Source organism: Salvelinus alpinus, chromosome 8 (genome assembly GCF_045679555.1).
Source record: "Salvelinus alpinus chromosome 8, SLU_Salpinus.1, whole genome shotgun sequence".
NCBI classification, from domain to species: domain Eukaryota; kingdom Metazoa; phylum Chordata; class Actinopteri; order Salmoniformes; family Salmonidae; genus Salvelinus; species Salvelinus alpinus.
Window position 1 is genome coordinate 62,582,845 of NC_092093.1, and position 26,381 is coordinate 62,609,225.

At 42.2% G+C, this 26,381-nt stretch overlaps 1 protein-coding gene across 3 annotated transcripts; it reads right to left on the reverse strand.

The window, feature by feature from the left end:
* Positions 1-1,921: 1,921 nt before the first annotated feature.
* Positions 1,922-23,593, reverse strand: LOC139583432 (serine/threonine-protein kinase Sgk3-like). 3 transcript variants are annotated; one of them, XM_071414513.1, is made up of 17 exons: positions 23,398-23,593; positions 17,601-17,863; positions 13,996-14,079; positions 13,398-13,470; positions 13,011-13,086; positions 12,616-12,685; positions 12,193-12,242; positions 11,945-12,002; positions 11,172-11,255; positions 10,926-11,057; positions 8,179-8,291; positions 7,434-7,470; positions 6,760-6,846; positions 3,373-3,468; positions 3,094-3,249; positions 2,768-2,857; positions 1,922-2,653 (listed from the first exon to the last, which is right to left on the reverse strand). In XM_071414513.1, exons 2-17 carry the CDS (start codon positions 17,724-17,726, stop codon positions 2,486-2,488), a joined length of 1,500 nt encoding a protein of 499 aa, XP_071270614.1. In that variant the 5' UTR covers positions 17,727-17,863; positions 23,398-23,593; the 3' UTR covers positions 1,922-2,485. The 3 variants fall into 3 exon arrangements, with proteins under 3 accessions (XP_071270614.1, XP_071270613.1, XP_071270615.1); XM_071414512.1 differs by having other exon boundaries at positions 12,193-12,269; XM_071414514.1 differs by lacking the exon at positions 6,760-6,846 and having other exon boundaries at positions 12,193-12,269.
* Between the last annotated feature and the right edge of the window lie 2,788 nt (positions 23,594-26,381).

A 26,381-nucleotide genomic window follows, 5' to 3' on the forward strand; every position in this document is an offset into this window, starting at 1 on the left:
GTTCTTGGGGACCTTCAATGCTGCAGACATTTTTTGGTACCCTTCCCCAGATCTGTGCCTCGATACAACCATCTCAGAGCTCTATGGACAATTCCTTTAACCTCACGGCTTGGTTTTTACTCTGACATGCACTGTCAACTGTGGGACCTTATATAGACAGGTGTGTGCCTTTCCAAATCATGTCCAAACAATTGAATTTACCACAAGTGGACTCCAATGTAGAAACAGCTCAAGGATGATCAATGGAAACAGGATGCACCTAAGCTCAATTTCGAGTCTCATAGCAAAGGGTCTGAATACTTCAGTTAATTTCAGTTTTTTTCTTTTTAATACATTTGCAAAAATTTCAAAAGAAAATGTTTTCGCTTTGCTATTATGGGGTATTGTGTGTAGATTGATGAGGAACATTTTTTATTTAATCAATTTTAGAATAAGGCTGTAACGTAAGAAAATGTGGAAAAAGTCAAGGCGTCTGAATATTTTCACGAATGCACTGTACATCCTAAAACACAACATAGTTTCATTCTTATTTTATTGTGTACAGTACTTCTCATCTAAAGCATTATATTGAACAATGAGGACTGTTGACCACACTCACTACTTAGAAATTGTGTGAAAACCCAAAATGGTTGAGGATTTCTGAGTAATATCTGAGTGTCAATTAAAGCAAGATTACGAGATGTAAGCTATAATACAGACAGGCAAGCAACCAACATAGCTAGAAAGCAATCAGATGGCTCAGCATCTGTTTGCAAGGTGAAGTCATGGATGGAGCCATCACAGAAAAGGTCTATGAACTATATCAAAATGAAAATATGAACTGAAATTACCTCTGTCAACACAAGACTCTATTCAGTGACCTCTCAAGTATTCCCCCATTGAGAAAAAAAATGAACTAAGATAAGCCATCTTTTAAAGAGAGAAGAGACAAAACACAATTCCTTTCAGCTGTTCTTCTGAGAGAATATAATGACATGTTCACTGTCATTTCATTAAGGCCACAGTCTGTTTTTAAAGTGGAACAGAAATGATTGAGGAAGTTTTTTTATTCCCCACTTACACTTTTGAAGCTAGAATCCCTAGTTGCTACATAATTATAAATGAATGATATACACTGAGTGTACAAAACATTAAGAACACCTTCCTAATACTGATTTGCACAACCTTTTCCCCTCAGAACAGCCTCAATTCATCAGGGCATGGACACTACAAGGTGTCAAAAGGGTTCCACAGGGACGCTGGCCCACGTTGACTCCAACACTCCCCACAGTTGTGTAAAGTTGTCTGGATGTCCTTTGGGTGGTGGACCATTCTTGATACACACGGAAAACAGTTGAGCGTGAAAAACCCAGTAGCGTTGTAGTTCTTGACACACTCAAACCGGTCCGCCTAGCACCTACTACCATACCCCGTTCAAAGGCACTTAAATATTTTGTCTTGCCAATTCACCCTCTGAATGGCACACAATCCATGTCTCAACTGTCTCAAGGCCTAAAATTCCTTCTTTAACCCATCTCCTCCCCTTCCTCTACACTGATTGAAGTGGATTTAACAAGTGACCTCAATAAGAGATCATAGCTTTCAACTTGATTCACCTGGTCAGTTTGTCATGGAAGGAACATCTGTTCCTAATGTTTTGTCCACTCAGTGTATATACCCATTGATTATTGAAGAATATAACTCTTAGCTTAGTTCACCTGTTGTACCCGTTAGAACCCAAAATAAGTTTGTAAACAATGTAAATGTAAAAAACACTGTATAGCCTCAAAACTATACATTTGATATCATGGATGGTCAGTCCTTGTATCCATAGCTGTCTATGAATTTGAGAGCGGTTACATTTCTCCAGCACCATCCCGTAGCTTTGTAGAGAGAAGTGGAGGGCACAATGCCTTGGTATTGTTTTAATGAAGGATTCTAGTTCTAAACCTGGATTTTATTTTGGGGATTAGTTTTACCCATCCCATCCTGAAAAGACACTGTGAATGTTTATCTTTTCTTCAAACAAGAGGACCAACATTGACACCACTTTATGTGGATCAACACAAGCCAACACACAATACGTGTCAAGAAAGATGGCCTACATTTCTTAAAAATATATTCTGTTATATAAATATAATTAGGTAAAAATAAAGATTTCTTGACACACTGCAGCCCAAACCATATTCATAAGTGCTGTCTGATCACCACTTCTGCTCGGTTGATCTTTTCTCAAAACGGGTTCATCCACAGTATGAATTCCCTTTTATTCAAAAGAATCTGGACAGGTTGAGGCACTGTTCTTCAGTCCTGATCCTGGAGACCAGCAGGGTGTGCAGGCTTTCCTTCCAGCCCAGCACTAACACACATGATTCAACTAATCGACAAGCTCTACTGGTTTGGAACAAAAGCCTGCATACCCTGTGGATCAACAGGACCATGATAGAAGAACACTGAGTTAAGGCAATTTCACAGAACTCTGGGGCAGGTCCTCACAGCGAGTCTTTCATAGAAAGGAGTCATCTGATGGTGGTGCATAGGAGAAACCTAGGAAGGCATCATCAGCCTCCATCACGATGGCGTTGACTATGGAATCTTCAGTATAGCACACAGAGTTCGTAACAGTCTCGCCTGTGAATTCTGGATCAAAGTTTGTGATGTCATGAGGCGAATTCTGCAAAATAGGGAGGAAAAAAACATTCAGTTCATTCATGCCTGTGGTCTGGTGTCTTACATATCTGTGTGTGTCTGTGTGATCAGAATCAGATATAATCCTGAGAACATTTACCACATTGGGAGTGAATGGAGGTGGAACCTTCCTCTGTTCCAGGTCATCCCAGTTGATCTCTGAGAAGAAGTAGTGAGCTTTGATCTCATTCTGAAAAAAAATATAGAATATAATTTATGTTTAGGTTCTAGAATTACCAAGGCAACTGTTATTTACTTCATACTGATAAAAGTGGTGTAATGCAATCCATCTGCCCAGGAGAAATGAACACTGCAGCTATTGAGCAACTCTTTGACATGACAATATTTCTCCACCAGAGGGTGTCAGATGCCATCAGCTATGGCAATACACTAGTCACAGTTGTGAGACTGATGCTGGCTACTCACAAAGTCATCTCTGGAGCCCAGTCTGTGTGTGCCGTCCTTCTCCAGTAGAGCCTGCAGGAGGGACCAGGCCGTGTTGGACGCTCCGGGACGCATCATCAGGGGCTTGTGGAGGATGTTGTCATACATCTCATGGGTGTCTCTGCTGTAGAACGGAGGCTGTGGAACAGAGGGGAGACAGCTGTATTAGTGTAAGGGCAGCGTGTGATCAGGCAGCATGTCAAGGGTGCACTCTGACAGTAAATATTGTTCCTGTTTTCATTGTCTACAACAGTAACTCACCAGGCCAAAGAGCATTTCATAGAGCACTGATCCCAGACACCACCAGTCCACTGTGTTGTCATACGGTTGTTTCCTCAGGACCTCTGGAGCTAGGTACTGGGGAGAGGACAGAGTTACACACATTAGCATTGACTGGCCTTTTCAGTCTCAATCCAGAACAGTGGTCTAGACTTGCAAAGGAAGGGCCCTTATCACATGTAAGATATATAAAATAATCAAATAAGAGGATTTTCAAATAAAACAGAATGACAAAGCTATAAAACATTCTTAAATATAAACCATCAACTTAGTGAATACCAGTGTTTAACATTTTGAACACTGTTCGCCACACAGACAGCCCATTATCCTCAGTCAGTACTAAATAATCTATTGTCATTGTGGAATTCTGGACAGAGTAGACCACTTACAAATTTCCTCACTTTCTCAATAAGTCCGGTCAGGAACGATTAAAACATAATCAAATCACAAGCATTCTCTACTTAACAAACTGAAAATGACACTCATGAGAGATGTGTCTAGATGAGTCAGCTGGTAAAGGATTTCAATCTATAGTAACTCAGGTAATATATACTTTATTTTTTGTACTTTTTACCCCCGAATTGTCGTGATATCCAATTTGGTAGTTAAAGTCTTGTCCCATCGCTGCTACTCGGGAGAGGCGAAGGTCAAGAGCCGAAACACGACCTTGCCAAGCCGCACAGCTTCTTGACACACTGCTCGCTTAAACCGGAAGCCAGCCTCACCAATGTGTCGGAGGAAACACCGTGCAACTGGCCACCATAGTCAGCGTGCACTGCACCCGGCCCGCCACAAGGAGTCACTAGAGCGCGATGGAACAAGGACATCCCAGACCTCCCCTAACCCGGATGACGCTGGGCCAATTGTGCGCCGCCTCATGGGTCTCCCGGTCACGGCCGGCTGTGACAGTCTGGGATCGAACCCGGGTCTGTAGTGACGTCTCAAGCACTGTGATGCGGTGCATTAGACCACTGCACCACTCAGGAGGCCAGGTAATATATACTTGAATAACTTTCAAAAAATGTATTCATTTTCATTACTTTTTTTTCACAACTGCCACCAGTTTTACACCAAAACATTTACAACTGACATGTTAAATAGGTGCATAAAAAAGGATTTCACCAGAGAGTTTCTGAATGAAATATCCTTCATATTTATTTATACATGTCGGTTGTAAATGTTTTGGCGTAAAACTGGTGTCAGTTGTGAAAAAAGTCAATAGTTTAAAGATTTGCAGATTGAATAGAAAATAATGCATTAATTGGATGGTTTTTTATTATTAATTAGGCTGTTTTCTCTGGAACCATATAGTTTATCTACAAGAATCTCATGGACACCGATATAGAAAATGAATACAGTATATACAGTGGGGAGAACAAGTATTGGATACACTGCTGATTTTGCAGGTTTTCCTACTTACAAAGCATGTAGAGGTCTGTAATTTTTTATCATAGGTACACTTCAACTGCGAGAGACGGAATCTAAAACAAAAATCCAGAAAATCACATTGAATGATTTTTAAGTAATTAATTTGCATTTTATTGCATGACATAAGTATTTGATACATCAGAAAAGCAGAACTTAATATTTCGTACAGAAACCTTTGTTTGTAATTAGAGAGATCATACGTTTCCTGTAGTTCTTGACCAGGTTTGCACACACTGCAGCAGGGATTTTGGCCCACTCCTTCATACAGACCTTCTCCAGGATCCTTCAGGTTTCGGGCTGTCGCTGGGCAATACGGACTTTCAGCTCCCTCCAAAGATGTTCTATTGGGTTCAGGTCTGGAGACTGGCTAGGCCACTCCAGGACCTTGAGATGCTTCTTACGGAGCCACTCCTTAGTTGCCCTGGCTGTGTGTTTCGGGTCGTTGTCATGCTGGAAGACCCAGCCACGACCCATCTGCAATGCTCTTACTGAGGGAAGGAGGTTGTTGGCCAAGATCTCACGATACATGGCCCCATCCATCCTCCCCTCAATACGGTGCAGTCGTCCTGTCCCCTTTGCAGAAAAGCATCCCCAAAGAATGATGTTTCCACCTCCATGCTTCACGGTTGGGATGGTGTTCTTGGGGTTGTACTCATCCTTCTTCTTCCGCCAAACACGGCGAGTGGAGTTTAGACCAAAAAGCTCTATTTTTGTCTCATCAGACCACATGACCTTCTCCCATTCCTCCTCTGGATCATCCAGATGGTCATTGGCAAACTTCAGATGGGCCTGGACATGCGCTGGCTTGAGCAGGGGGACCCTGCGTGCGCTACAGGATTTTAATCCATGACGGCGTAGTGTGTTACTAATGGTTTTCTTTGAGACTGTGGTCCCAGCTCTCTTCAGGTCATTGACCAGGTCCTGCCGTGTAGTTCTGGGCTGATCGCTCACCTTCCTCATGATCATTGATGCCCCACGAGGTGAGATCTTGCATGGAGCCCCAGACCGAGGGTGATTGACCATCATCTTGAACTTCTTCCATTTTCTAATAATTGCGCCAACAGTTGTTGCCTTCTCACCAAGCTGCTTGCCTATTGTCCTGTAGCCCATCCCAGCCTTGTGCAGGTCTACAATTTTATCCCTGATGTCCTTACACAGCTCTCTGGTCTTGGCCATTGTGGAGAGGTTGGAGTCTGTTTGATTGAGTGTGTGGACAGGTGTCTTTTATACAGGTAACGAGTTCAAACGGGTGCAGTTAATACAGGTAATGAGTGGAGAACAGGAGGGCTTCTTAAAGAAATACTAACAGGTCTGTGAGAGCCGGAATTCTTACTGGTTGGTAGGTTATCAAATACTTATGTCATGCAATAAAATGCTAATTAATTACTTAAAAATCATACAATGTGATTTTCTGGATTTTTGTTTTAGATTCCATCTCTCACAGTTGAAGTGTACCTATGATAAAAATTACAGACCTCTACATGCTTTGTAAGTAGGAAAACCTGCAAAATCGGCAGTGTATCAAATACTTGTTCTCCCCACTGTATATGAATACATTATTTTTTAAAGTTATTCAAGTATATATTACCCGAGTTACTATAGATTGCCGTAGAGTTCGGTAACTTTGGTAAATTACTGGTAGCTTTGCAACCCTATTCTAGAGATTAAAAGGTTCTTATTACGCCGTATTACATACACTGCCCTGGAAAACATTACTCATGCCCATTCTATACATAGTACTGTATATGGCACTTAAAATGGAGACAGGCACGGCAAATTATTAACCCCTTTCATGCCTCCCTCTTAATTTTCATTATGTACAATTTCCTTTGTTAATAATTAGTAGTGACTTGACACTAAATTGTGACATGTCATGTGAACCAAACGGCAGCAAAAAGGACACGTGGCATTAAATCAACCGTACTAAACGCTTAATGTTACCTCGGGTGTCCCACAAAATGTGCTTGTCGTCTCGGCTTGGGAAATGCCTTCCTTGCACAACCCGAAGTCAGTCAAAACTATATGTCCCTTTAATGAAGGGGAGACAGGGAACATTTTAGACACTGTTCGCCACACAGATGGCCCATTATCCTCAGTCAGTACTAAATAATCTATTGTCATTGTGGAATTTTGGACAGAGTAGACCACTTACAAATTTCCTCATTTTCTCAATAAGGCCGGTCAGGAACGATTAAAACATAATCAAATCACAAGCATTTTCTACTTAACAAACTGAAAGTGAAACTGCCGTTCGTGACAGATGTGTCAAGATGTGTCAGCTGGTGAAGGATTAGGCTTCACCACAGATGCTTGTTTTCACCACAAATGCTTGGTACATTCATATTCACATCTCATAATTTGTTCCACTGACTTGTAGTAAACATTGCAAACACTTTTTCAATTGCAGAAATATTTGGGGTAATGTAAAAATACCAGGTAGACTACAGCCATGGGAGGATGCTTCCAGTTTCAAGACGCATTTGTATGTGAACAGCTGTTAGTAAACAGACTGCATAAGTTTTGCTAGTGCAGGTTGTAATGAACACAGCCCTAAGCTACTCCACATAGAACAGACTACTTACGCACTGCAAACCGAGTTAGGACATCACACTTACTTCAGAGTCCAGAAGGATATTTTCTGGCTTCAAATCCCTGTGAAAAAAATACATCTCATGAACATTCATTATCCAAGGTCACTATTATTGGATAATAGAATTGTGCTTAATGGATTACAATGGCTTATTATCTTACTACTTCTGGGAAAGTGGCCAATTGAAAAGCAACAGAGGGTATCAAAACAATCAAATAATGAAAAGAGGGGTTATTTAATCTTAGTGATTTGCATCCAGTTGATTACAATGTACATGATTAACAGAACCAGCATTACACTAAACTGAAACCACAGGCAGAGTGGATGGCTTGAGGTACTTGTTAAGGGAAAATTGCCCTCACATGTCAATTAATGTATGATTATACACGTGCAAACGTGACGTTTGACAATGAAAATTACTACAGTGGACGGCTTTAAATAGGAACACTTCCAAATGTTCAAAGTTCCAGGAATTTCCCATAAGATGCCATTAGAAGTGGGACTTTTCCCAATAATTGAAAAGGGTGTGTTGCATTCACTGCTCATTCAGGATAGTTATTGTGGAAAACCGTGTTTTACAGCATAGGAAAATTCTCTACTACAGACCTCCAGCAGCCAGCTGGTGTACCAGAGCAATGACAACCAGGCTATTGGTGACTCATTTATCCAATACAGCCTTTGCAACACAAACTGGATTTGAACCTGGGTCTGTTAGCCTGTTGAGTCAAAGCCCACACACATTGTTACATACGCACAAACAACCCACGTACCTGTAAACTATATTAAGAGAATGCAGATAGCCCAGTGCGCTTGCCATTTCTGCGATGTAGAACTTGGCTCTGGGTTCCGGAAAGGTCTGTTCTTTTTGAAGATGGAAGAAGAGCTGGAATCATAGAGGACAGTGAGACAGTTCCAAAGGACGTGGTGAACTAATAGGAGCATGACGTGACACAGTTCCCACCACTCATTTTTGCACCCTTAGTAAATATGAGCAAAACGGGCTGCGAATTTTTTTCTGTTGGGCCAGTAACCGAAATGTTGCTGGATTGAATCTCCGAGCTGACAAGGTAAAAATCTGTCAATCTGCCCCTGAGCAAGGCAGTTAACCCACTGTTCCCCGGTAGGCCGTCATTGTAATTAAGAATTTGTTCTTAACTGACTTGCCTAGTTAAATAAAGGTTAACAAAAAAATTATTACAAATTCAATTATCCTCCTGGTCTTTCATTCAAAATATTCAAAAATCAAACCTTTAATTCAAGTAAAATGATTGAAAAAAATACATGTGAAATAAATATTTTTCTCCGAAACATGTGTGCCACAATTATTGGCACCCCTAGAAATTACCACCTACATAACCAGAAGTTGTTTGGGAGGGTTGCCATAAAAAAAGCCTTTGCTGTCATCAAACAACAAACTCAAGCGCCTACAGTTTGCCAAACGTTACTGGAACTTTCAACGGGACCGGGTTCTATGGTCAGATGAGACCAAAATAGAGCTTTTTGGAAACAAACAAACATGGTGTAGACAGAAAGATAGCCATGCAGAAAAGCACCTCATCCTCGCCTCCCGGGTGGCGCAGTGGTCTAGGACACTGCATCGCAGCGCTAGCTGTGCCACCAGAGACTCTGGGTTCGCGCCCAGGCTTTGTCGCAGCCGGCTGCGACCGGGAGGTCCGTGGGGCGACGCACAATTGGCCTAGCGTCGTCCGGGTTAGGGAGGGTTTGGCCGGTAGGGATATCCTTGTCTCATCGCGCACCGGCGACTCCTGTGGCGGGCCGGGCGCAGTGCGCGCTAACCAAGGTAGCCAGGTGCACGGTGTTTCCTCCGACACATTGGTGCGGCTGGCTTCCGGGTTGGAGGCGCGCTGTGTTAAGAAGCAGTGCGGCTTGGTTGGGTTGTGTTTCGTAGGACGCATGGCTTTTGACCTTCGTCTCTCCCGAGCCCGTACGGCAGTTGTAGCGATGAGACAAGATAGTAATTACTAACAATTGGATACCACGAAATTGGGGAGAAAAGGAAAAAAATAATAATAATAAAGATACATGGACTCCATCAAGTACCAGCAGATATTAAATCAAAACCTGACTGCCTCTGCTAGGAAGATTAAACTGGGCTGTGGTTGGATCTTCCAGCAGGACAATGATCCAAAGCACACCTCAAAATCAATACAAAAACTGTTCTCAGTCCACAGAATCAAGGTTTTACCATAGCCATCCCAGTCCCCTGACCTAAACCCCACAGAAAACGTAGACCTCGGAATCTGAAGAGATTTTGTATGGAGGAAAGATCCCTTGCATTGTGTTCTCCAACCTCATTACACATTATAGGAGAAGACTCAGAGCTGTTATCTTGGCAAAAGGAGGTTGCACAAAGTATTGAATGAACAGGTGCCAATAATTGTGGCACACATATTTGAGAAAAATATTTATGATAAGAATGTATTTTTTTCTTTTAATTAAAGTTTTTTTTTAATGAAAGACCAAGAGGATAAACAATAAATATATATTTATTGTTTAACAGTACACTTTGCTAATATTTACCAAGGGTGGCAATATTAGTGGAGGGCACTGTATTTCCACAATATTTAGCCCAGGTTGCTAACAATTGTAGCCGAGTCATGACACACGGCCGTGGGTCAAAGTTCCTGCCCTATCTGCAAATTCCACATCACTATTACAATTTTCTCAAGCAGCACGTTGAGGGGATTAACTGAGTGCCTGAATACTAGCATCAACATGACATGAGCTACGAGATTAGCCTCAGCTCGCTGGAAAAACACCATGTGTAGCTTACCTGCACTGCCAGTTCTCAGATTCTGTGATTTAGGAGGAGATTTCTAGCATAGTCCCCCCAGCTAAAGCACATACTGATGACAACGATAATCAGAGACGTTAGCTAAGGCACATAGCCTTCAGATCTGGAATATCCATAGACCTCGGAAGCTTTTTGTAAAGATATCTGTAGTATTTCAATACAGTCAAAATATTTTTACAGGCTGGCCATTATACCAATGTTAGAGAAACATTACAAACCTTCCATATTCTGAACCACTCTGGGTTTTGGCTTTTTTTGACAGTCCCAGAATGGTATGTATAAAAATGCAAATAAATATTTTTTATAAGAGTTACATTGGCCAACACTGCACTAGTGGTCAGGAGGCATTTATTCAAATGTGGAAATTCAGCTCTCACCAACTGCACAGTTCCTTTTATTGAAAAGGAGGCGTTGAGCTTCGAAATGTATGAGTTTAAATGTATAGCTTAAACCAGTGCTTCTCAAATGGTGGGTTGGGATTGGATCGCAACAGATTCTGTTTGGATAGTGTATGAACTGTCTATAAACTTTCAATGTATATTCTATTTAATCTGGGTCTGTGGGACCGGCCCCAACCTTTATAAAGGGTTTTTGCCCTCAGGTCAGGGCTCATATCCCAGGGCTTTTTAGCAGGTTTCCTGTGTTTTGACCTCAGTGACTCAACAGTGTGTGTCTATTATTCATAAGAGTGAAACTACTCACTTCTCCCCCGTTGACAAAATCCAAGACGAAGTACAACTTGTCAGTCGTCTGGAAGGAATAATGCAAGCCAACCAGGAAAGGGTGTTTCATGTTCTTCAGTAGCACATTGCGCTCCGCCATGATGTGTTTTTGCTGTTGGAAACAGGAAACATTTTATTATTAGGGTGAATGTACAAATAACGTACCCAACATCGAGAAACAGAATAAGAAACATTTCCAATTCAATAATACTCTGGAATAAATTACCTCTCTCCTGTTGAGGATTACACTTTTCTGCAGGACCTTGATTGCGTAATACTTTCCGTCCAGTTTCCGTTTAGCAAGGAGAACCTTCACGCGGGCGAGAAGAGACAGCATGGTGGACTCGCTGTTAAACCCCCCCAGTTACCACAGCAGGGACACTACGGTACCAACAACGAGGCAGCGAAAATACAGAACTGTGAGACTATCACTTCTCAAACAGAAAGGGTATCTAATAATAGACAAAGTAGTAAAACTTTTCGTTACCACACTGGAAAGACCAAACTAAATACCTGATTGTGTCAATATTCATTGTTTGGTTTGCTGTGATTTTCTCTTTTGAGTGACCTACTTCAAGCCCCAAGACCAGGGGTGTCAAACTCATTCCACGGAGGGCCTAGAGTCGGCAGGTTTTTGTTTTTTCCTTTCAATTAAGACCTAGAAAACCAGGCGAGGAGAGTTCCTTACTAATTAGTGACCTTAATTCATCAAACAAATCCAAGGGAGGAGCGAAAACCCGCAGATACACGGCCCTCTGTGGGATGAGTTTGACAAGTGTGACCAAGACATTATAAGAGCTGTAATATTAGGGTTGCAAAACTTTCAATAAAATCCCTGGTTTTCCTGAAATCCTGTTCGGAGAATTCCGGAATCAGGAGGGAATAAGCAGGAATGCCAGAATCATCCAACCAGGATTTCTGGAAAACCAGGCTATTTATTTAAAGTTCCCGGAATTCTGCAACCCTGCGTAATGTACTGTATTGTACATAATCACATACCTTTCCAAAGCTCCCCTTTCCAATGACTTTGAGAAAGTCAAAGTCTGTGGGCTTTGCACTGAAATATGGAAAACAAAAAAGGTTGGCAAACAAAAGTATCTAGAAATATATTTTTTGAACAAATGAATGGCTATGACAAGGCCTGCAAAGGTTACTTGGAGGAAAAAGACATCCAGAAAGCACACACATTTTCACAGGTAAAACAGAAATATCTGCAGGCCTCAATTTAATGTGAGACTATAACCTACTGTGGATTTCCAGACGGTCCCAGGTTAATATTTCTGGAGGTAGAGCCGTTCTGTAAACCAGAGATGGAACAGATTATCTGTTAAAAACACAGGTTTAACGCAGGTTAAAAAGTGAGGCCATAGGATCTAACCCTTTATTCTGCCAGAAGTCTCAAGGGGTTTGAACCACACATACTGTACAGAATGACAATGCTGATAATGCAATATATGAATCTGCTGCATTATTACGGTTGTATAATGGAATCAATGATCACACGTTGAAAATACAATATCCAATACATAGAATACTTCAAGTATTCATTTGTGCTGTATCAGAGCAGAGATGCTAGTCAACATTTCTTCATTTGAAAGACATGACTGCTCAATCTTTGAAAGAGTCATATCTCCTTCCCTCAGACATCATACTGTCCTGTCATTGCCTACCTTGTCATCTTCTAATGGGTCTGAGAAGTTTTGAGATTTGTCCATCTGCAGGAATGCTCTGACATCAGGCCTGTCAGATCGTTGGCGAGAGAGGTCACATGTTAGGGGTCTGACAGACACACACAAAGCCACAGCTGTTAGAAAAGCGCTGCTTTTAGACTCCATGTTAAACATCACTGGGTTAGGAGATACTACCATAAAACAGGGTTAGATCCTCCCTTCGTCACAGATCTAGGATCAGCTGATCATCCCCAGATCCTAACCATACCCATTAGGGGAGAAAACGCTAAACTGACCTTGGATACAGATTGATTTGTCAAACCATCCGAGTACAGTGCAATAAATCGGGTCATTTTTTTATTCATTTACCGTAAAGTCAGTTGTAGAATACTTACTGGTTTCTGAGCTGAGGATGTGAGACCAGTCTCTGAATGAACTCATGTAAACCTGTTCTTCTTTGCTTGATAAACTCTAATAAAAGAAATGGAAAATGTTATAAATAGTATATTTAATATTGACCCTGTATTCACAAATGAAAGACAAGTTCTAGACACAAAATCACTTAGTTGTTCTGGTTTAGTTTCATATTATCCATAATCCAGTTTGTCATGTGTACATGATCTAATTTGTTAAACATTTAAAATCAGACAAATTACTGGGCTGAAGTACAGTGGAGAACAGAGGGGCATGTATTGATTTCTGATCTACTAAAAACATTGAGTGCAGTTACAGGTAGTGTACTGTACTTTTACCAGAGAACGACAGATTAATCAATATGTCACCTGGGTCAAAGTTGTCCCCAAATATTCTCTTGGGTGGGATTTTCAAGTTCAAAGATGGAAACTGTTTCCTCAACTGCACAAAACAAAGACAGACAAATCAGATTATATCAAAGATAAGGCTAGGTATGTCATGGGGACCAAAATTACTCTCCATCTCTACCCCAACCATGAGATTTGAATTACCTCATTTTCTAAATGTCAACTCTACACAAATCCACAGTAATAGTCTAAATACAGTGAGTAATATAACGTGTGTGAAATGTCATTAACACGTCTTACAACATCAACTCCACAGGTTTCACCTCCTTGAGTAAAAAAAAAAGCTTTAAAAAAAAAAAAAAAAAAAAAAAAAGCTAAGACCTTCAAAGTTAAAACAGCTGATAAGGTAAGGGATTCTGTTTTGATAAAAACCGAGCCTGGCCCAGTTTATTCGGCTGATCTCTGATGAAATGGTTTAGTAAGAAAGGAAGCCTGCAGTCTTATTACAACATGTATTTTTTACACAGTAACACTTCCACTTAAGTGTATATGTAGCAGAAAAGCTGTAAAAAATATTTTTGTCCTCCAAAGAGGAAATAAAAAAAGTAATTCCACTTACTGTGTTGTAGAGCTTGTCAAACTCTGCGTATCGCCTGAAGACAAACCACTCATGTCTTCCTACATTGACCATCACTTTGTAAACCTGGACAAATGTGGGGGGGAAACACATTTTAGTATAAATCTAGACAAAAGACATGATGCCCTACTTTCTATAGATACTGTAATAATGCAGTCTGCCATACAGCCTGTTGAACAGCTGTTGCCACAACACTACAAAAGCGTCCCCATACTAGGTTTGTCTTGCTCCTAGCAGAACTCGGCTAGGTGAAGCAAAAGTTTGTACCTCGCATACTCCCTTAAAAGGACCTTTGGTTGAAAAACGAGAGAAAAAAGCAGCAATATTACTGTTTGTACCTCTTGAAACACCGTAGCAACAACATAGCCAGAGTACAGCTCCTCAAAATAGTCAGAATTAATCTAAGATAAATCAAGATATCTTTAAATCATTTTGACGTTTTTGCAGAAGAGGTCTTAGGTCGCACAAATTTACATCTAACTAAGATGTTTGGTGCAGTATTCCTCAAGTTAAAATGTGTATAGTCGACTCACATTGAATGACAACAAACTTCATTAAAGAATCCCGTCCATAGTTTCCACTCCTACTATGAGTAGTACTGTGGACCAACGAAGGGGCGTAGACTTCGGCTACCGAACTTCAAATTGCCTCAACACCACCACAAACAAAAATATCACAGCATTTTGTCAGAATATATGCAAACTGTTTAGACTGGGAAGCATTCGACAGGCTTAATACTCAGAGTCGATATTCACGTCATAAGAAGGAATACCCCTCAACCACGCCCACAAACATTCTTCCCCATTGTAAAAGAGCTAACTTCTCCATTGATTTTTTGTTATACAGAAATACCAAAACAAATGCAAAAAAATTGCCATGTAACCAGGTCAGAAATCCCGACCTAAGGTTCACAAAGCTCCCATGTAGGGAAATGAAGCCTGCGAGAAGAGCCCTGTGGCTTCAGGATATTCGGTGTGGGAGAGTGGCAAATTGTGGGGACAGAGTGTCCAAGTAGGCTACACATAGCTATGTTTTCCATAGACATTTCACTTGTTTAGTATAGTCCATTTGTAACTCCACTCACTATTGTAGCTGTATAGTCTGTTAGTGTTGATCAAATCAAATTGTATTTGTCACATGCGCCGAATACAACAGGTTTACAGTGAAATGCTTACTTACAAGCTCTTAACCAACAATGCAGTTAAGAAAATAAATTAAATGGTTAGTTTATGTGCGGGGCACTGGTGTCGAGGTAATTATGTACATGCAGGTAGAGTTATTAAAGTGGCTATGCATAGATAAGAGTAGCAGCAGCGGGGGGGGGGGGGGGGGGGGGTGCAAATAGTCTGGGTAGCCATTTGATTAGCTGTTCATGAGTCTTATGGCTTGGGGTTAGAAGCTGTTTAGAAGCCTCTGACCTAGACTTGGCGCACCGGTACCACTTGCCGTGCGGTAGCAGAGAGTACAGCCTATGACTAGGGTGGCTGGAGTCTGACAATTTTTAGGAACTTCCTCTGACACCGCCTGGTATAGAGGTTCTGGATGGCAGGAAGCTTGGCCCCGGTGATGTACTGGGCTGTACGCACTACCCTCTGCAGTGCCTTGTACCGAGCAGTTGCCATACCTGTTAGGATGCTCTCGATGGTGCAGCTGTAGAACCTTTTGAGGATCTGAGGACCCATGCCAAATCTTTTCAGTCTCCTGAGGGGGAATAGGTTTTGCTGTGCCCTCAACACAACTGTCTTGGTGTGCTTGGACCATGTTAGTTTGTTGGTGATGTGGATGCCAAGGAACTTGAAGCTCTCAACCTGCTCCACTACAGCCCCATCGATGAGAATGGGGGAGTGCTCGGTCCTCATTTTCCTGTAGTCCAAATCATCTCCTTTGTCTTGATCACGTTGAGGGAGAGGTTGTTATCCTGACACCACACGGTCAGGTCTCTTGACCTCCTCCCTATAGGCTGTCTCATCGTTGTCGGTGATGAGGCCTACCACTGTTGTGTCATCAGAAAACTTGATGGTGTTGGAGTTGTGCTTGGCCGTGCAGTCATGAGGGAACAGGGAGTACAGGAGGGGACTGAGCACGCACCCGAGGGGCCCCTGTGTTGAGGATTAGCGTGGCGGATGTGTTAATACCTACCCTTACTACCTGGGGGCGGCACGTCAGGAAGTCCAGGATCCAGGTGCAGAGGGAGGTGTTTAGTCCCAGGGTCCTTAGCTTAGTGATGAGCTTTGAGGGCACTATGGTGTTCAACGCTGAGCTGTAGTCAATTAATAGCATTCTCACATAGGTGTTCCTTTTGTCCAGGTGGGAAAGGCCAGTGTGGAGTGCAATGGAGATTGCATCATCTGTGGATCTGTTGGTGCGGTATCCAAATTAGAGTGGGTCTAGGGTTTCTGGGATAATGGTGTTGATGTGATCCATGACCAGCCTTTCAAAGCATTTCATGGCTACAGAAGTGAGTGCTACGGGTCGGTAGTCATTTAGACAGGTTACCTTAGTGTTCTTGGGCACAGGGACTATGGTGGTCTGCTTGAAACATGTTGGTATTAGAGACTCAGACAAGGAGAGGTTGGCAAGTGTCTTCACTGACATTTTCAGTTGGTCAGCGCATGCTCGGAGTACACATCCTGGTAATCCGTCTCACCCAGCGGCCTTGTGAATGTTGACCTGTTTAAAGGTCTTACTCACATTGGCTGCGGAGAACGTGATCACACAGTCGTCTGGAACAGCTGATGCTCTCATGCATGTTTCAGTGTTAATTGCCTCGAAGCGAGCATAGAAGTAATTTAGCTCGTCTGGTAGGCTCGTGTCACTGGGCAGCTCTCGGCTATGCTTCCCTTTGTAGTCTGTAATAGTTTGCAAGCCCTGCCACATTCAACGAGCTTCGGAGCCGGTGTAGTACGATTCGATCTTAGTCCTGTATTGATGCTTTTCCTGCTTGATGGTTCGTCGGAGGGCATAGTGGGATTTCTTGTAAGCTTCCGGGTTAGAGTCCCGCTCCTTAAAAGCGGAAGCTCTACCGTTTAGCTCAGTGTGAATGTTGCCTGTAATCCATGGCTTCTGGTTGGGGTATGTATGTACAGTCACTGTGGGGACGAGGTCCTCGATGCACTTATTGATAAAGCCAGTGACTGATGTGGTGTACTCCTCAATGCCATCGGAAAAATCCCAGAACATATTCCAGTCTGTGCTAGCAAAACAGTCCTGTAGTTTAGCATCTGCTTCATCTGAGGGGCTTGACCTCTGACCTAAGCTGTGATCTAGCTAGCTTAATGTTCCGGTTGGTAGCTTGCTAGCACTCACATGACTGCTAGCGCCATCATGAAAAGGGGCATTTGGTAGGTCCCTCTCTTACATTTTTCTAAGTAATGAGAAAGCTCGGGAGGAGGCAATGTTGAAAAGTAATCTTTAGACATTTTGTACTTTTCTTAAATTAAGTTTTGTAATTGACTAAAACAAGGAGACAAAAAAAATGTGGTTGAAAAGTTCAAGTTATTGCTGCTGGGTTATTTTCCCCCCAAGGCGGGCGGGGCCGCAACGTTTTATCTAATTCCGACTGGGAGTGTACTAAACTCATTACTTACAGTGTAGCGCTTCTTCTTGTCCCTCTGCTCGTTGTAGCAGGGAATGCTGACATTGGGGTAGCAGGGAATGCTGACATTGGGGTAGCAGGGAATGCTGACATTGGGGTAGCTGGACTGCTCCTCCATCCTGAGCTGGAGCAGTCAGAGTTCAGAGGTTTAAGGTTCAACAGGTCACAGGTCAAGCCCCTCGGCACTCCTACACAGCGTCCGGTCCTGGACAGAGCTCACATTGACGACTGGACCATCCCCATCCTGGTTCACTGCTGTGTACAAGAGATGAGAGTGATTAGATTATAGATAGAAATGTACTCTAGAGAAAGGATACTGCTCTAAATGTCATATAAGAGAATGAGCATACCTGCTCTATCATGTTACATTTCTACCTTAAAACCCTCTTAACGTTTCAACCACCTCAATAAACCCCAAGCTTAGCCCCCACACATTGATCCTGTGTGGAGCTGATTGCAGAGCACTGTCAAATGGATCCTCAGCAGTTGTGGAGGGAGTTGCTGGTTCTAGCTGCTAGCGTGGCAGAGGAGAAACCACACTGGGGTCAGTGAGCAGCAACATCAACAGCAGGCTCATCTCATCCTGGGCAGACAGACATTAGGCTACCCTGCCAGGCCTCCCCCTGCTACACTCCCCTTTAGTCTCTCACTTGTTACTTGGCCTATACGGCCACTCTGACCTGTCCAATTATTTCTAATTGGCCTATACGGCCACTATGACCTGTTCAATTCTTTCCATCACTATTATCCACCACCTCACCTCTACATTTTCACTACTATCCACTAGAGGTCGACCGATTAATCGGAATAGCCAATTAATTAGGGCCGATTTCAAGTTTTCATAACAATCTGATATTTTTTTTTTTTTTTTTCACCTTTATTTAACTAGGCAAGTCAGTTAAGAACACATTCTTATTTTCAATGACAGCCTAGGAACGGTGGGTTAACTGCCTTGTTCAGGGGCAGAACGACAGATTTTTACCTTGTCAGCTCGAGGATTCAATCTTGCAACCTTACGGTTAACTAGTCCAACGCTCTAACCACCTGCCTCTCATTGCACCCCACGAGGAGCCTGCCTGTTACGCGAATGCAGTAAGAAGCCAAGGTAAGTTGCTAGTTAGCATTAAACTTATCTTATAAAAAACAATCAATCATAATCACTAGTTAACTACACATGGTTGATGATATTACTAGTTTATCTAGCATGTCCTGCGTTGCATATAATCGATGCGGTGCGCATTCGCGAAAAAGGACTGTTGTTGCTCCAACGTGTACCTAACCATAAACATCAATGCCTTTCTTAAAATCAATACACAGAAGTATATATATTTTAAACCTGCATATTTAGCTAAAAGAAATCCAGGTTAGCAGGCAATATTAACCAGGTGAAATTGTCACTTCTCTTGCGTTCATTGCACACAGAGTTAGGGTATATGCAACAGTTTGGGCTGCCTGGCTCGTTGCGAACTAATTTGCCAGAATTGTACGTAATTATGACATAACATTGAAGGTTGTGCATTGTAACAGGAATATTTAGACTTATGGATGCCACCCGTTAGATAAAATACGGAACGGTTCCGTATTTCACTGAAATAAATGTTTTGTTTTCGAGATGATAGTTTCCGGATTCGACCATATTAATGACCTAAGGCTCGTATTTCTGTGTGTTATTATGTTATAATTAAGTCTATGATTTGATAGAGCAGTCTGACTGAGCGATGGTAGGCACCAGCAGCTCGTAAGCATTCATTCAAACAGCAATTTTGTGCGTTTTGCCAGCAGCTCTTCGCAAGGCTTCAAGCATTGCGCTGTTTATGACTTCAAGCCTATCAACTCCCGAGATTAGGCTGGTGTAACCGATGTGAAATGGCTAGCTAGTTAGCGGGGTGCGCGCTAATAGCGTTTCAAACGTCACTCGCTCTGAGACTTGGAGTAGTTGTTCCCCTTGCTCTGCATGGGTAACGCTGCTTCGAGTGTGGCTGTTGTCGATGTGTTCCTGGTTCGAGCCCAGTTAGGAGCGAGGAGAGGGACGGAAGCTATACTGTTACACTGGCAATACTAAAGTGCCTATAAGAACATCCAATAGTCAAAGGTATATGAAATTCAAATGGTAGAGAGAGAAATAGTCCTATAATAACCTCAACCTAAAACTTCTTACCTGGGAATATTTAAGACTCATGTTAAAAGGAACCACCAGCTTTCATATGTTCTCATGTTCTGAGCAAGGAACTTAAACGTTAGCTTTTTACATGGCACATATTGCACTTTTACTTTCTTCTCCAACACTTTGTTTTTGCATTATTTAAACCAAATTGAACATGTTTCATTATTTATTTGAGGCTAAATTGATTTTATTGATGTATTATATTAAAATAAGTGTTCATTCAGTATTGTTGTAATTGTCATTATTACAAATAAATTAAAATATATATTTTTTAAAGAAAAAACACGAGAGAAAAAACAGCCGATTAATTCGTATCGGCTTTTTTTGGTCCTCCAATAATCGGTCTCGGTGTTGAAAAATCCTAATCGGTCGACCTCTACTATCCACCTCACCTTCTCTTCCCCACATGCCTACAATCCCTTCCTACCCCACCCTCTCTCTCCCAATAGGCAGACCCAGAGCTGCATGACCTCCTTTTCCCCGCTTGCCCCCCCCACCCTCTCCCCACACCCTCTCGCCCCACTCCCCCTACACACACATACCCTCCCTCTCGCCCCACACCCACCCACCCTCCATCCCCACACCCACCCTCCCAGTCACCCCACACACCCCCCCTCACCCCACCGTCCCTCTCGCTGCCCACCCACACACACACACACACACACATACACACATACACACACACGCTGGGTCTGTGACATTCTCCCTGGCTCCTGTCAAGAGTGTGGAGGACTGGAGGTATTTATAGATAAACTTCAAAGAGTCAGCGGAAGGTTGGGGCACACAGGCTAGTTACAGACCTTTAGGAAGCTGCCCAGTGGGACCACCAAGATAGGAAGAGGGCCATTATAGAGACCACTCTCTACAAAGGTCGTAGTAGCCTATATGGAAGTCATCTTGAAGACCTTATTGAGAAAGCAGAATTTCATCAGGTCTCAATCATAGCTTAAATGATGCCTTGAAACGATATGGAGAAATTACATATGCAACCTCAATCAAATGTATTTTCTTCATGTTCAGATTTGTTAACGTTTACATGCTGATTATGTCATGTCTGTTATCTTGTTAGAAACAAAGCTCTTTGTTTGGTGGCGCGACGCTGTGACTGTGCCTTTGTTTCCGAGTGAGGTCAGCTAGCATGTTAAGTCATTTCTTTCAGACCCTGGCATTGTGTGCTCGGTGTAGGCTATAACATGCTGGTAGAGGTAGTTTAACTGTGCTGTACTGAATGTCCCGAGTCGAGAGATCTAATTCAACTCACGTAGTAGTAACGACATAAAGGGAGAAAGCCTGTTAAAATGCAGAAGTGCAGGAATCGCCAGTTCCAAACTCAATTCAAATTCACATCTATGCAAGCCTGGCAAAATGACTGCGGGTCACCAAGCAGAATCCGCTTTTTAACATTCCAGAAATACTTTTGTTCAAAAGATAAATAAACTACCCGCAGTCTAATCTATAGCATACTCCTTCATTTGGAATGCAGAAAATAAATTCTTGATGAATCCGCAACCTCAAACCCATATTACAATATTACAGTGATACACATGAACAATCACATAGGGGGAAATCAGACTTCACCCCAAGTTTGTGTTCAGGGGATTTAGGTCACTAAATAAATACATCAAAAAGAAAATGAATCCTCACATCCTACAACAAAAACACATTCACTGATGATTGCCAGATGTTGTACGCTTAGTTACAACACTGGGCTTGAATTAACTTGTGTTGACAAGCTCAAATATGTTGCTATCAGAAATAGCCCTCCTCTTCCTGGTTTGTTCAGACATACGCATCCTTGCCTTCTGGACATCCTCTGAGGATGTTGAATAATCTGAACGGCATCATTTGTAGGAGTCTCAGCAGCACACCGTGTCTTGTCAGCGGTTAGACCTAGAGGTCAGGAAACTCTTGATAAACAGAAGTGAAAGAGCAACCAAGCGTGGCATGAACCCAGTCTGTGTAGGCATTGGGGGACATAGCCTACCTAAACTGGGGTGTCCTCTTCTCTGCTGGTATGAAAGGATGGCCATGGCACAATAGGAGCTTTATCAATAGTATTTTTTACAGACAGACCTACGTGTTGTTTAATTGGTGAGAGATCTAGGCTATTTGTTATGCAACAGTATGGATTATTTCTAAAGGGCCGACTACCGTTAGCCTGTGGGCTATAAATTAGCAACGAGACACTAATCTACAATAGACAAACATCCTCCCGGGGAGGAATTGATAATGAAAGGTTTCTCTCTAAAAAAGGGAGGTGTGAGACTAGCCTAGCTTGTGCCTAACTAGTCTGATTAATCAGGCTGTAATACACAATTCATCGGTATATACAGCCTGAGACGAAGGCCTGCAAAATCATGTAAATGTTCCCTAAAAGCCAGACTGTTGAATACAATTACATTTAAACTGGTATTGTATTTCCTGTTTGCCTGGTCCATCTGAAAATAACCAATCATAACAGTAAGCTACAACATTACATTGAATGGGGGGGGGGGGCTCAAGTAGGAAACACACCCTAAAATGACTGCTGTGTGGTAGATCCGTCTCAATACACCAATGTCAGTTATAGATTTTCAGAGATATTCATCATTCAACTTTTTGGCCTATTTGCAGATTTAAAATGCTCCCGTGTTCAAATAGTTTTACTCATCAAGTTCTGGTCCGTTAGTTCTCAGTGGTGCCGTTTATAGCCATAATTCCCAATCCTGAGAAGTAGAGCTTTATGAGACATAATGTGAGTTTGTCTCTGTGTATTATGGTAGTCTGTTCATCTGCCGGCTGTGACCAGCCAGCCAGTGTTGTGTTTGTTAATGGTGGAGGACTGAGGCGTCTGGACTGGACTGCTGGTTAGGCAAAACTCTGATTAATCAGGCTGTAATACACAAGTCATTGGTACAGCCTGAAACGAATGCCTGCAAAATCGTGTAAACGTTCCTTACAGGCCAGAATGTTGAATAGAATGACATTTAAACTTACTAGTTGTTACATTTTAGCCTACATACAGTCCCATCATAACAAGAGTGAAGTCTCAATCTCAACAGGGAACACTGCACTGACATTACAAGTGGAAAATTAACGTTACACACAGATGTTTTCACATTGAAGACAACTGGGTGTTCCATGAACAGACAGACAGGAAAGAATGGGGGTATAATTATTAGTCCAAACAGTTGCAGAGTTTTGGTCGATCCCTCTCCGTTTCGTTCCGTTTACTTTCGTTTAAAAAACTTCTTGCAACAGAATCGGCGTAATTTTTTATTGAACCTTTAAATTAACTAGGAACGTAAGTTAAGATCACATGTGTGTGTAATGAATACACCCAGGACTTTAAAAAAAGTGTTTGTTAGTTGAAAAACGTTAGGTAAAGAGAGAGCGCTGGGCTCGGTTTCCCAAAAACATCTCAAGAACTTAGCCTTACGATGCTTTGGGAAACCGGGTCCTGTAAGTTGCTTTAACTTTCAGTTACCGAACAGACATTTCTAACTTAATAAAAAGTTACGTAATGACACCATTTAACAGTTTCAGGGCTGTAGGATGGCACAACGATATTGAGGCAATGATATGCGGTGAATTGCAAAGACATCTTGTACGACAACATTTCAGAAAAGTATACGTGTAAACATACCTCCAACTAACTCCAATGACGTGTCGCGCTGAAGGCAAATGAATGTGTCAGTAAAAGACGACAAAATCCGGTGAGTTTGACTCAACTATGGGAAACGAACTCAAAGGTAAAGCGTGTACTTTCTACCATCCACTCCGAGCTTCAGTGGAGGGGTAGCTCGAAACAGGAAACATCTAGACGTTTGTGCTGCAAATTCAAATGAAATGAGTCACGGGACCACACTTCAAGAGGGATGAAAACATTTAGGTGGAAACATTAGCAAACAGTACCCTCCCCCCTGGCGGTGGAACGTGGGCAAGGCCACAACCTAAACCACGTTGTTCCATGTGAAATGAGTGTGTCGTTGACACAAGATCAACAGCCCACTGCATGTATGTAGAGCGTCATCTTTAATGGCTATTAAAGGTCTGTCTGCCTGTTTGGTAATTTCTTGTAACTTTTGTTCTATTCTACTCAATTGTATTGTATTATAAATATATTATGGTCTAGTCTGTTATGTTATTTATATTCTGTAATTCTATTCTTTGATAGTTAGAACACATGGATGTCCAAGTCCTATCTAGCAGGTGTCCCTTCCATTCTTGAAATTGTCTCTACATGCTTGGCGGTACTTATATCATAACTGTGAAGGTTGACCTCTCCCTGACAGGAGGCTTGGTGACAGGAAGAGAGCAGTCCTGCAAGCTGCAGTGGTACCTTGAGGTCAGCATTAAAGTGCTCCAGGAAAGTGGACGTCTGCCAAGGAACTATACATGGCCCTGCCTCCCTCTTCAGGAAATATTGACTCAGTCAGATATGTCCTCTACCGGTACCAGTGGATAAAACTAACCTTATCACTTTATGAATGTTCATGATGAAACATAGCGCACCTCTTTCCACGTAACTACAGTCATACTGACTGGCTCTTCCCATGGCTATAATAGTGGCCTTTCTATTTAAGCCTATAGGTGGATATCTATTGAGATAAAGCTCACCCAAAGTAGGCATGTGTATTGTAATAAATTAGCTAGTTAAACACAGGGCTGAAGAAATTGGTATATCCACTTTAAAACTGGATCCAACATACAGTGACTTCGGAAAGTATTCAGACCACTTCACTTTTTACACATTGTTATTTTACAGGCTTATTCTAAAATGGGTTTAAAAAATGTATCCACTCAATCTACACACAATACCCCATAATGGCAAAGCAAAAACAGGTTTAGACATTTTTGCAAATTTATTAAAAATTAAACACTGAAATATCACATTCACATAAGTATTCAGACCCTTTACTCAGTACTTTGTTGAAGCACCTTTGGCAGCTATTACAGCCTCGAGTCTTCTTGGGTATGACGCTACAAGCTTGGCACACCTGTATTTGTAAAGTTTCTCCCATTCTTCTCTGCAGATCCTCTCAAGCTCTGTCAGGTTGGATGGGGAGCGTCACTGCACAGCTATTTTCAGGTCTCTCCAGAGATGTTCAATTCGGGTTCAAGTCCAGGCTCTGGCTGGGCCACTCATGGACATTCAGAGACTTGTACCGAAGCCACTCCTGCGTTGTCTTGGCTGTGTGCTTAGGGTCGTTATCCTGTTGGAAGGTGAATCTTTTCCCCAGTCTGAGGTCCTGAGCACTCTGGAGCAGGTTTTCATCAAGGATCTTTGTACTTTGCTCCGTTCATCTTTCGAGCCTGACTAGTCTCCCAGTCCCTGCTGCTGAAAAACATCCCCACACCACTCTCCACCGTAGGGATGGTATTGGCCAGGTGATGAGTGTTGCCTGCTTTCCTCCAGACATGACGCTTGGCATTCAGGCCAAAGAGTTCAATCTAGGTTTCATCAGACCAGAGAATCTTGTTTCTCCTGGTCTGAGAGTCCTTTAGGTGCCTTTTGGCAAACTCCAAGCGGGCTGTCATGTGCCTTTTACTGAGGAGTGGCTTCCGTCTGGCCACTCTACTATAAAGGCCTGATTGGTGGAGTGCTGCAGAGATGGTTGTCCCTCTGGAAGGTTCTCCCATCTCCACAGAGGAACTCTGGAGCTCTGTCAGAGTGAAAATCGGGTTCTTAGTCACCTCCTTGACCAAGGCCCTTCTCCCCCGATTGCCCAGTTTGGCCGGGTGGCTAGCTCTAGGAAGTGTCTTGGTGGTTCCAAAGTTCTTCGATTTAAGAATGATGGAGGCCACTGTATTCTTGGGGACCTTCAATGCTTCAGAAATGTTTTGGTACCCTTCCCCAGATCTGTGCCTCGACACAATCCGGTCTCTGAGCTCTATGGACAATTCCTTCAACCTCATGGCTTGGTTTTTGCTCTGATATGCACTGTCAACTGTGGGACCTTATATACACAGGTGTGTGCCTTTCCAAATCATGTCCAATCAATGGAATTTACCACAGTTGGACTCCAATGAAGTTGTAGAAACATCTCAAGGATGATCAATGGAAACAGGATGCACCTGAGCTCAATTTCGAGTATCACAGCAAAATGTCTGAATACTTTTTATATTTTTTATAAAATAAAAAACATACTATTTATGTTTTTTATTTTTTATAAATGTGCAAAAGTTTCAAAACCTGTTTTCGCTTTGTCTTTATGGAGTATTGAGATTGATGAAGGAAAAAAAATACATTTTAGTATAAGACTAACGTAACAAAACGTGCAAAAGGTGAAGGGGCCTGAATACTTTCCGAATGCATTGTTCATGTAGGTTTACCGTACTCAGATTATGTAACGTCACAAAGTATTTGGACACAAGGGGGCAGCAGAACGCCGTTTGAAATAGAGCTGTCATTCCACGGCTGATGTCATACATACAGTAGGTACTCTGTGTCCCAGGATCTGTTAATAGTACTACAGAAGGCATACTGTTTTGTTGTTATTGTTAAATTGTTTTGTTATAAAAACGTCCATAATCGGCTCGTTTTGACAACAACATTGTGTGAGGATTGTAGAATCAACGGACAAAAAATATAAAATAATATATTTTGTCACCATCCTTCGGATGATT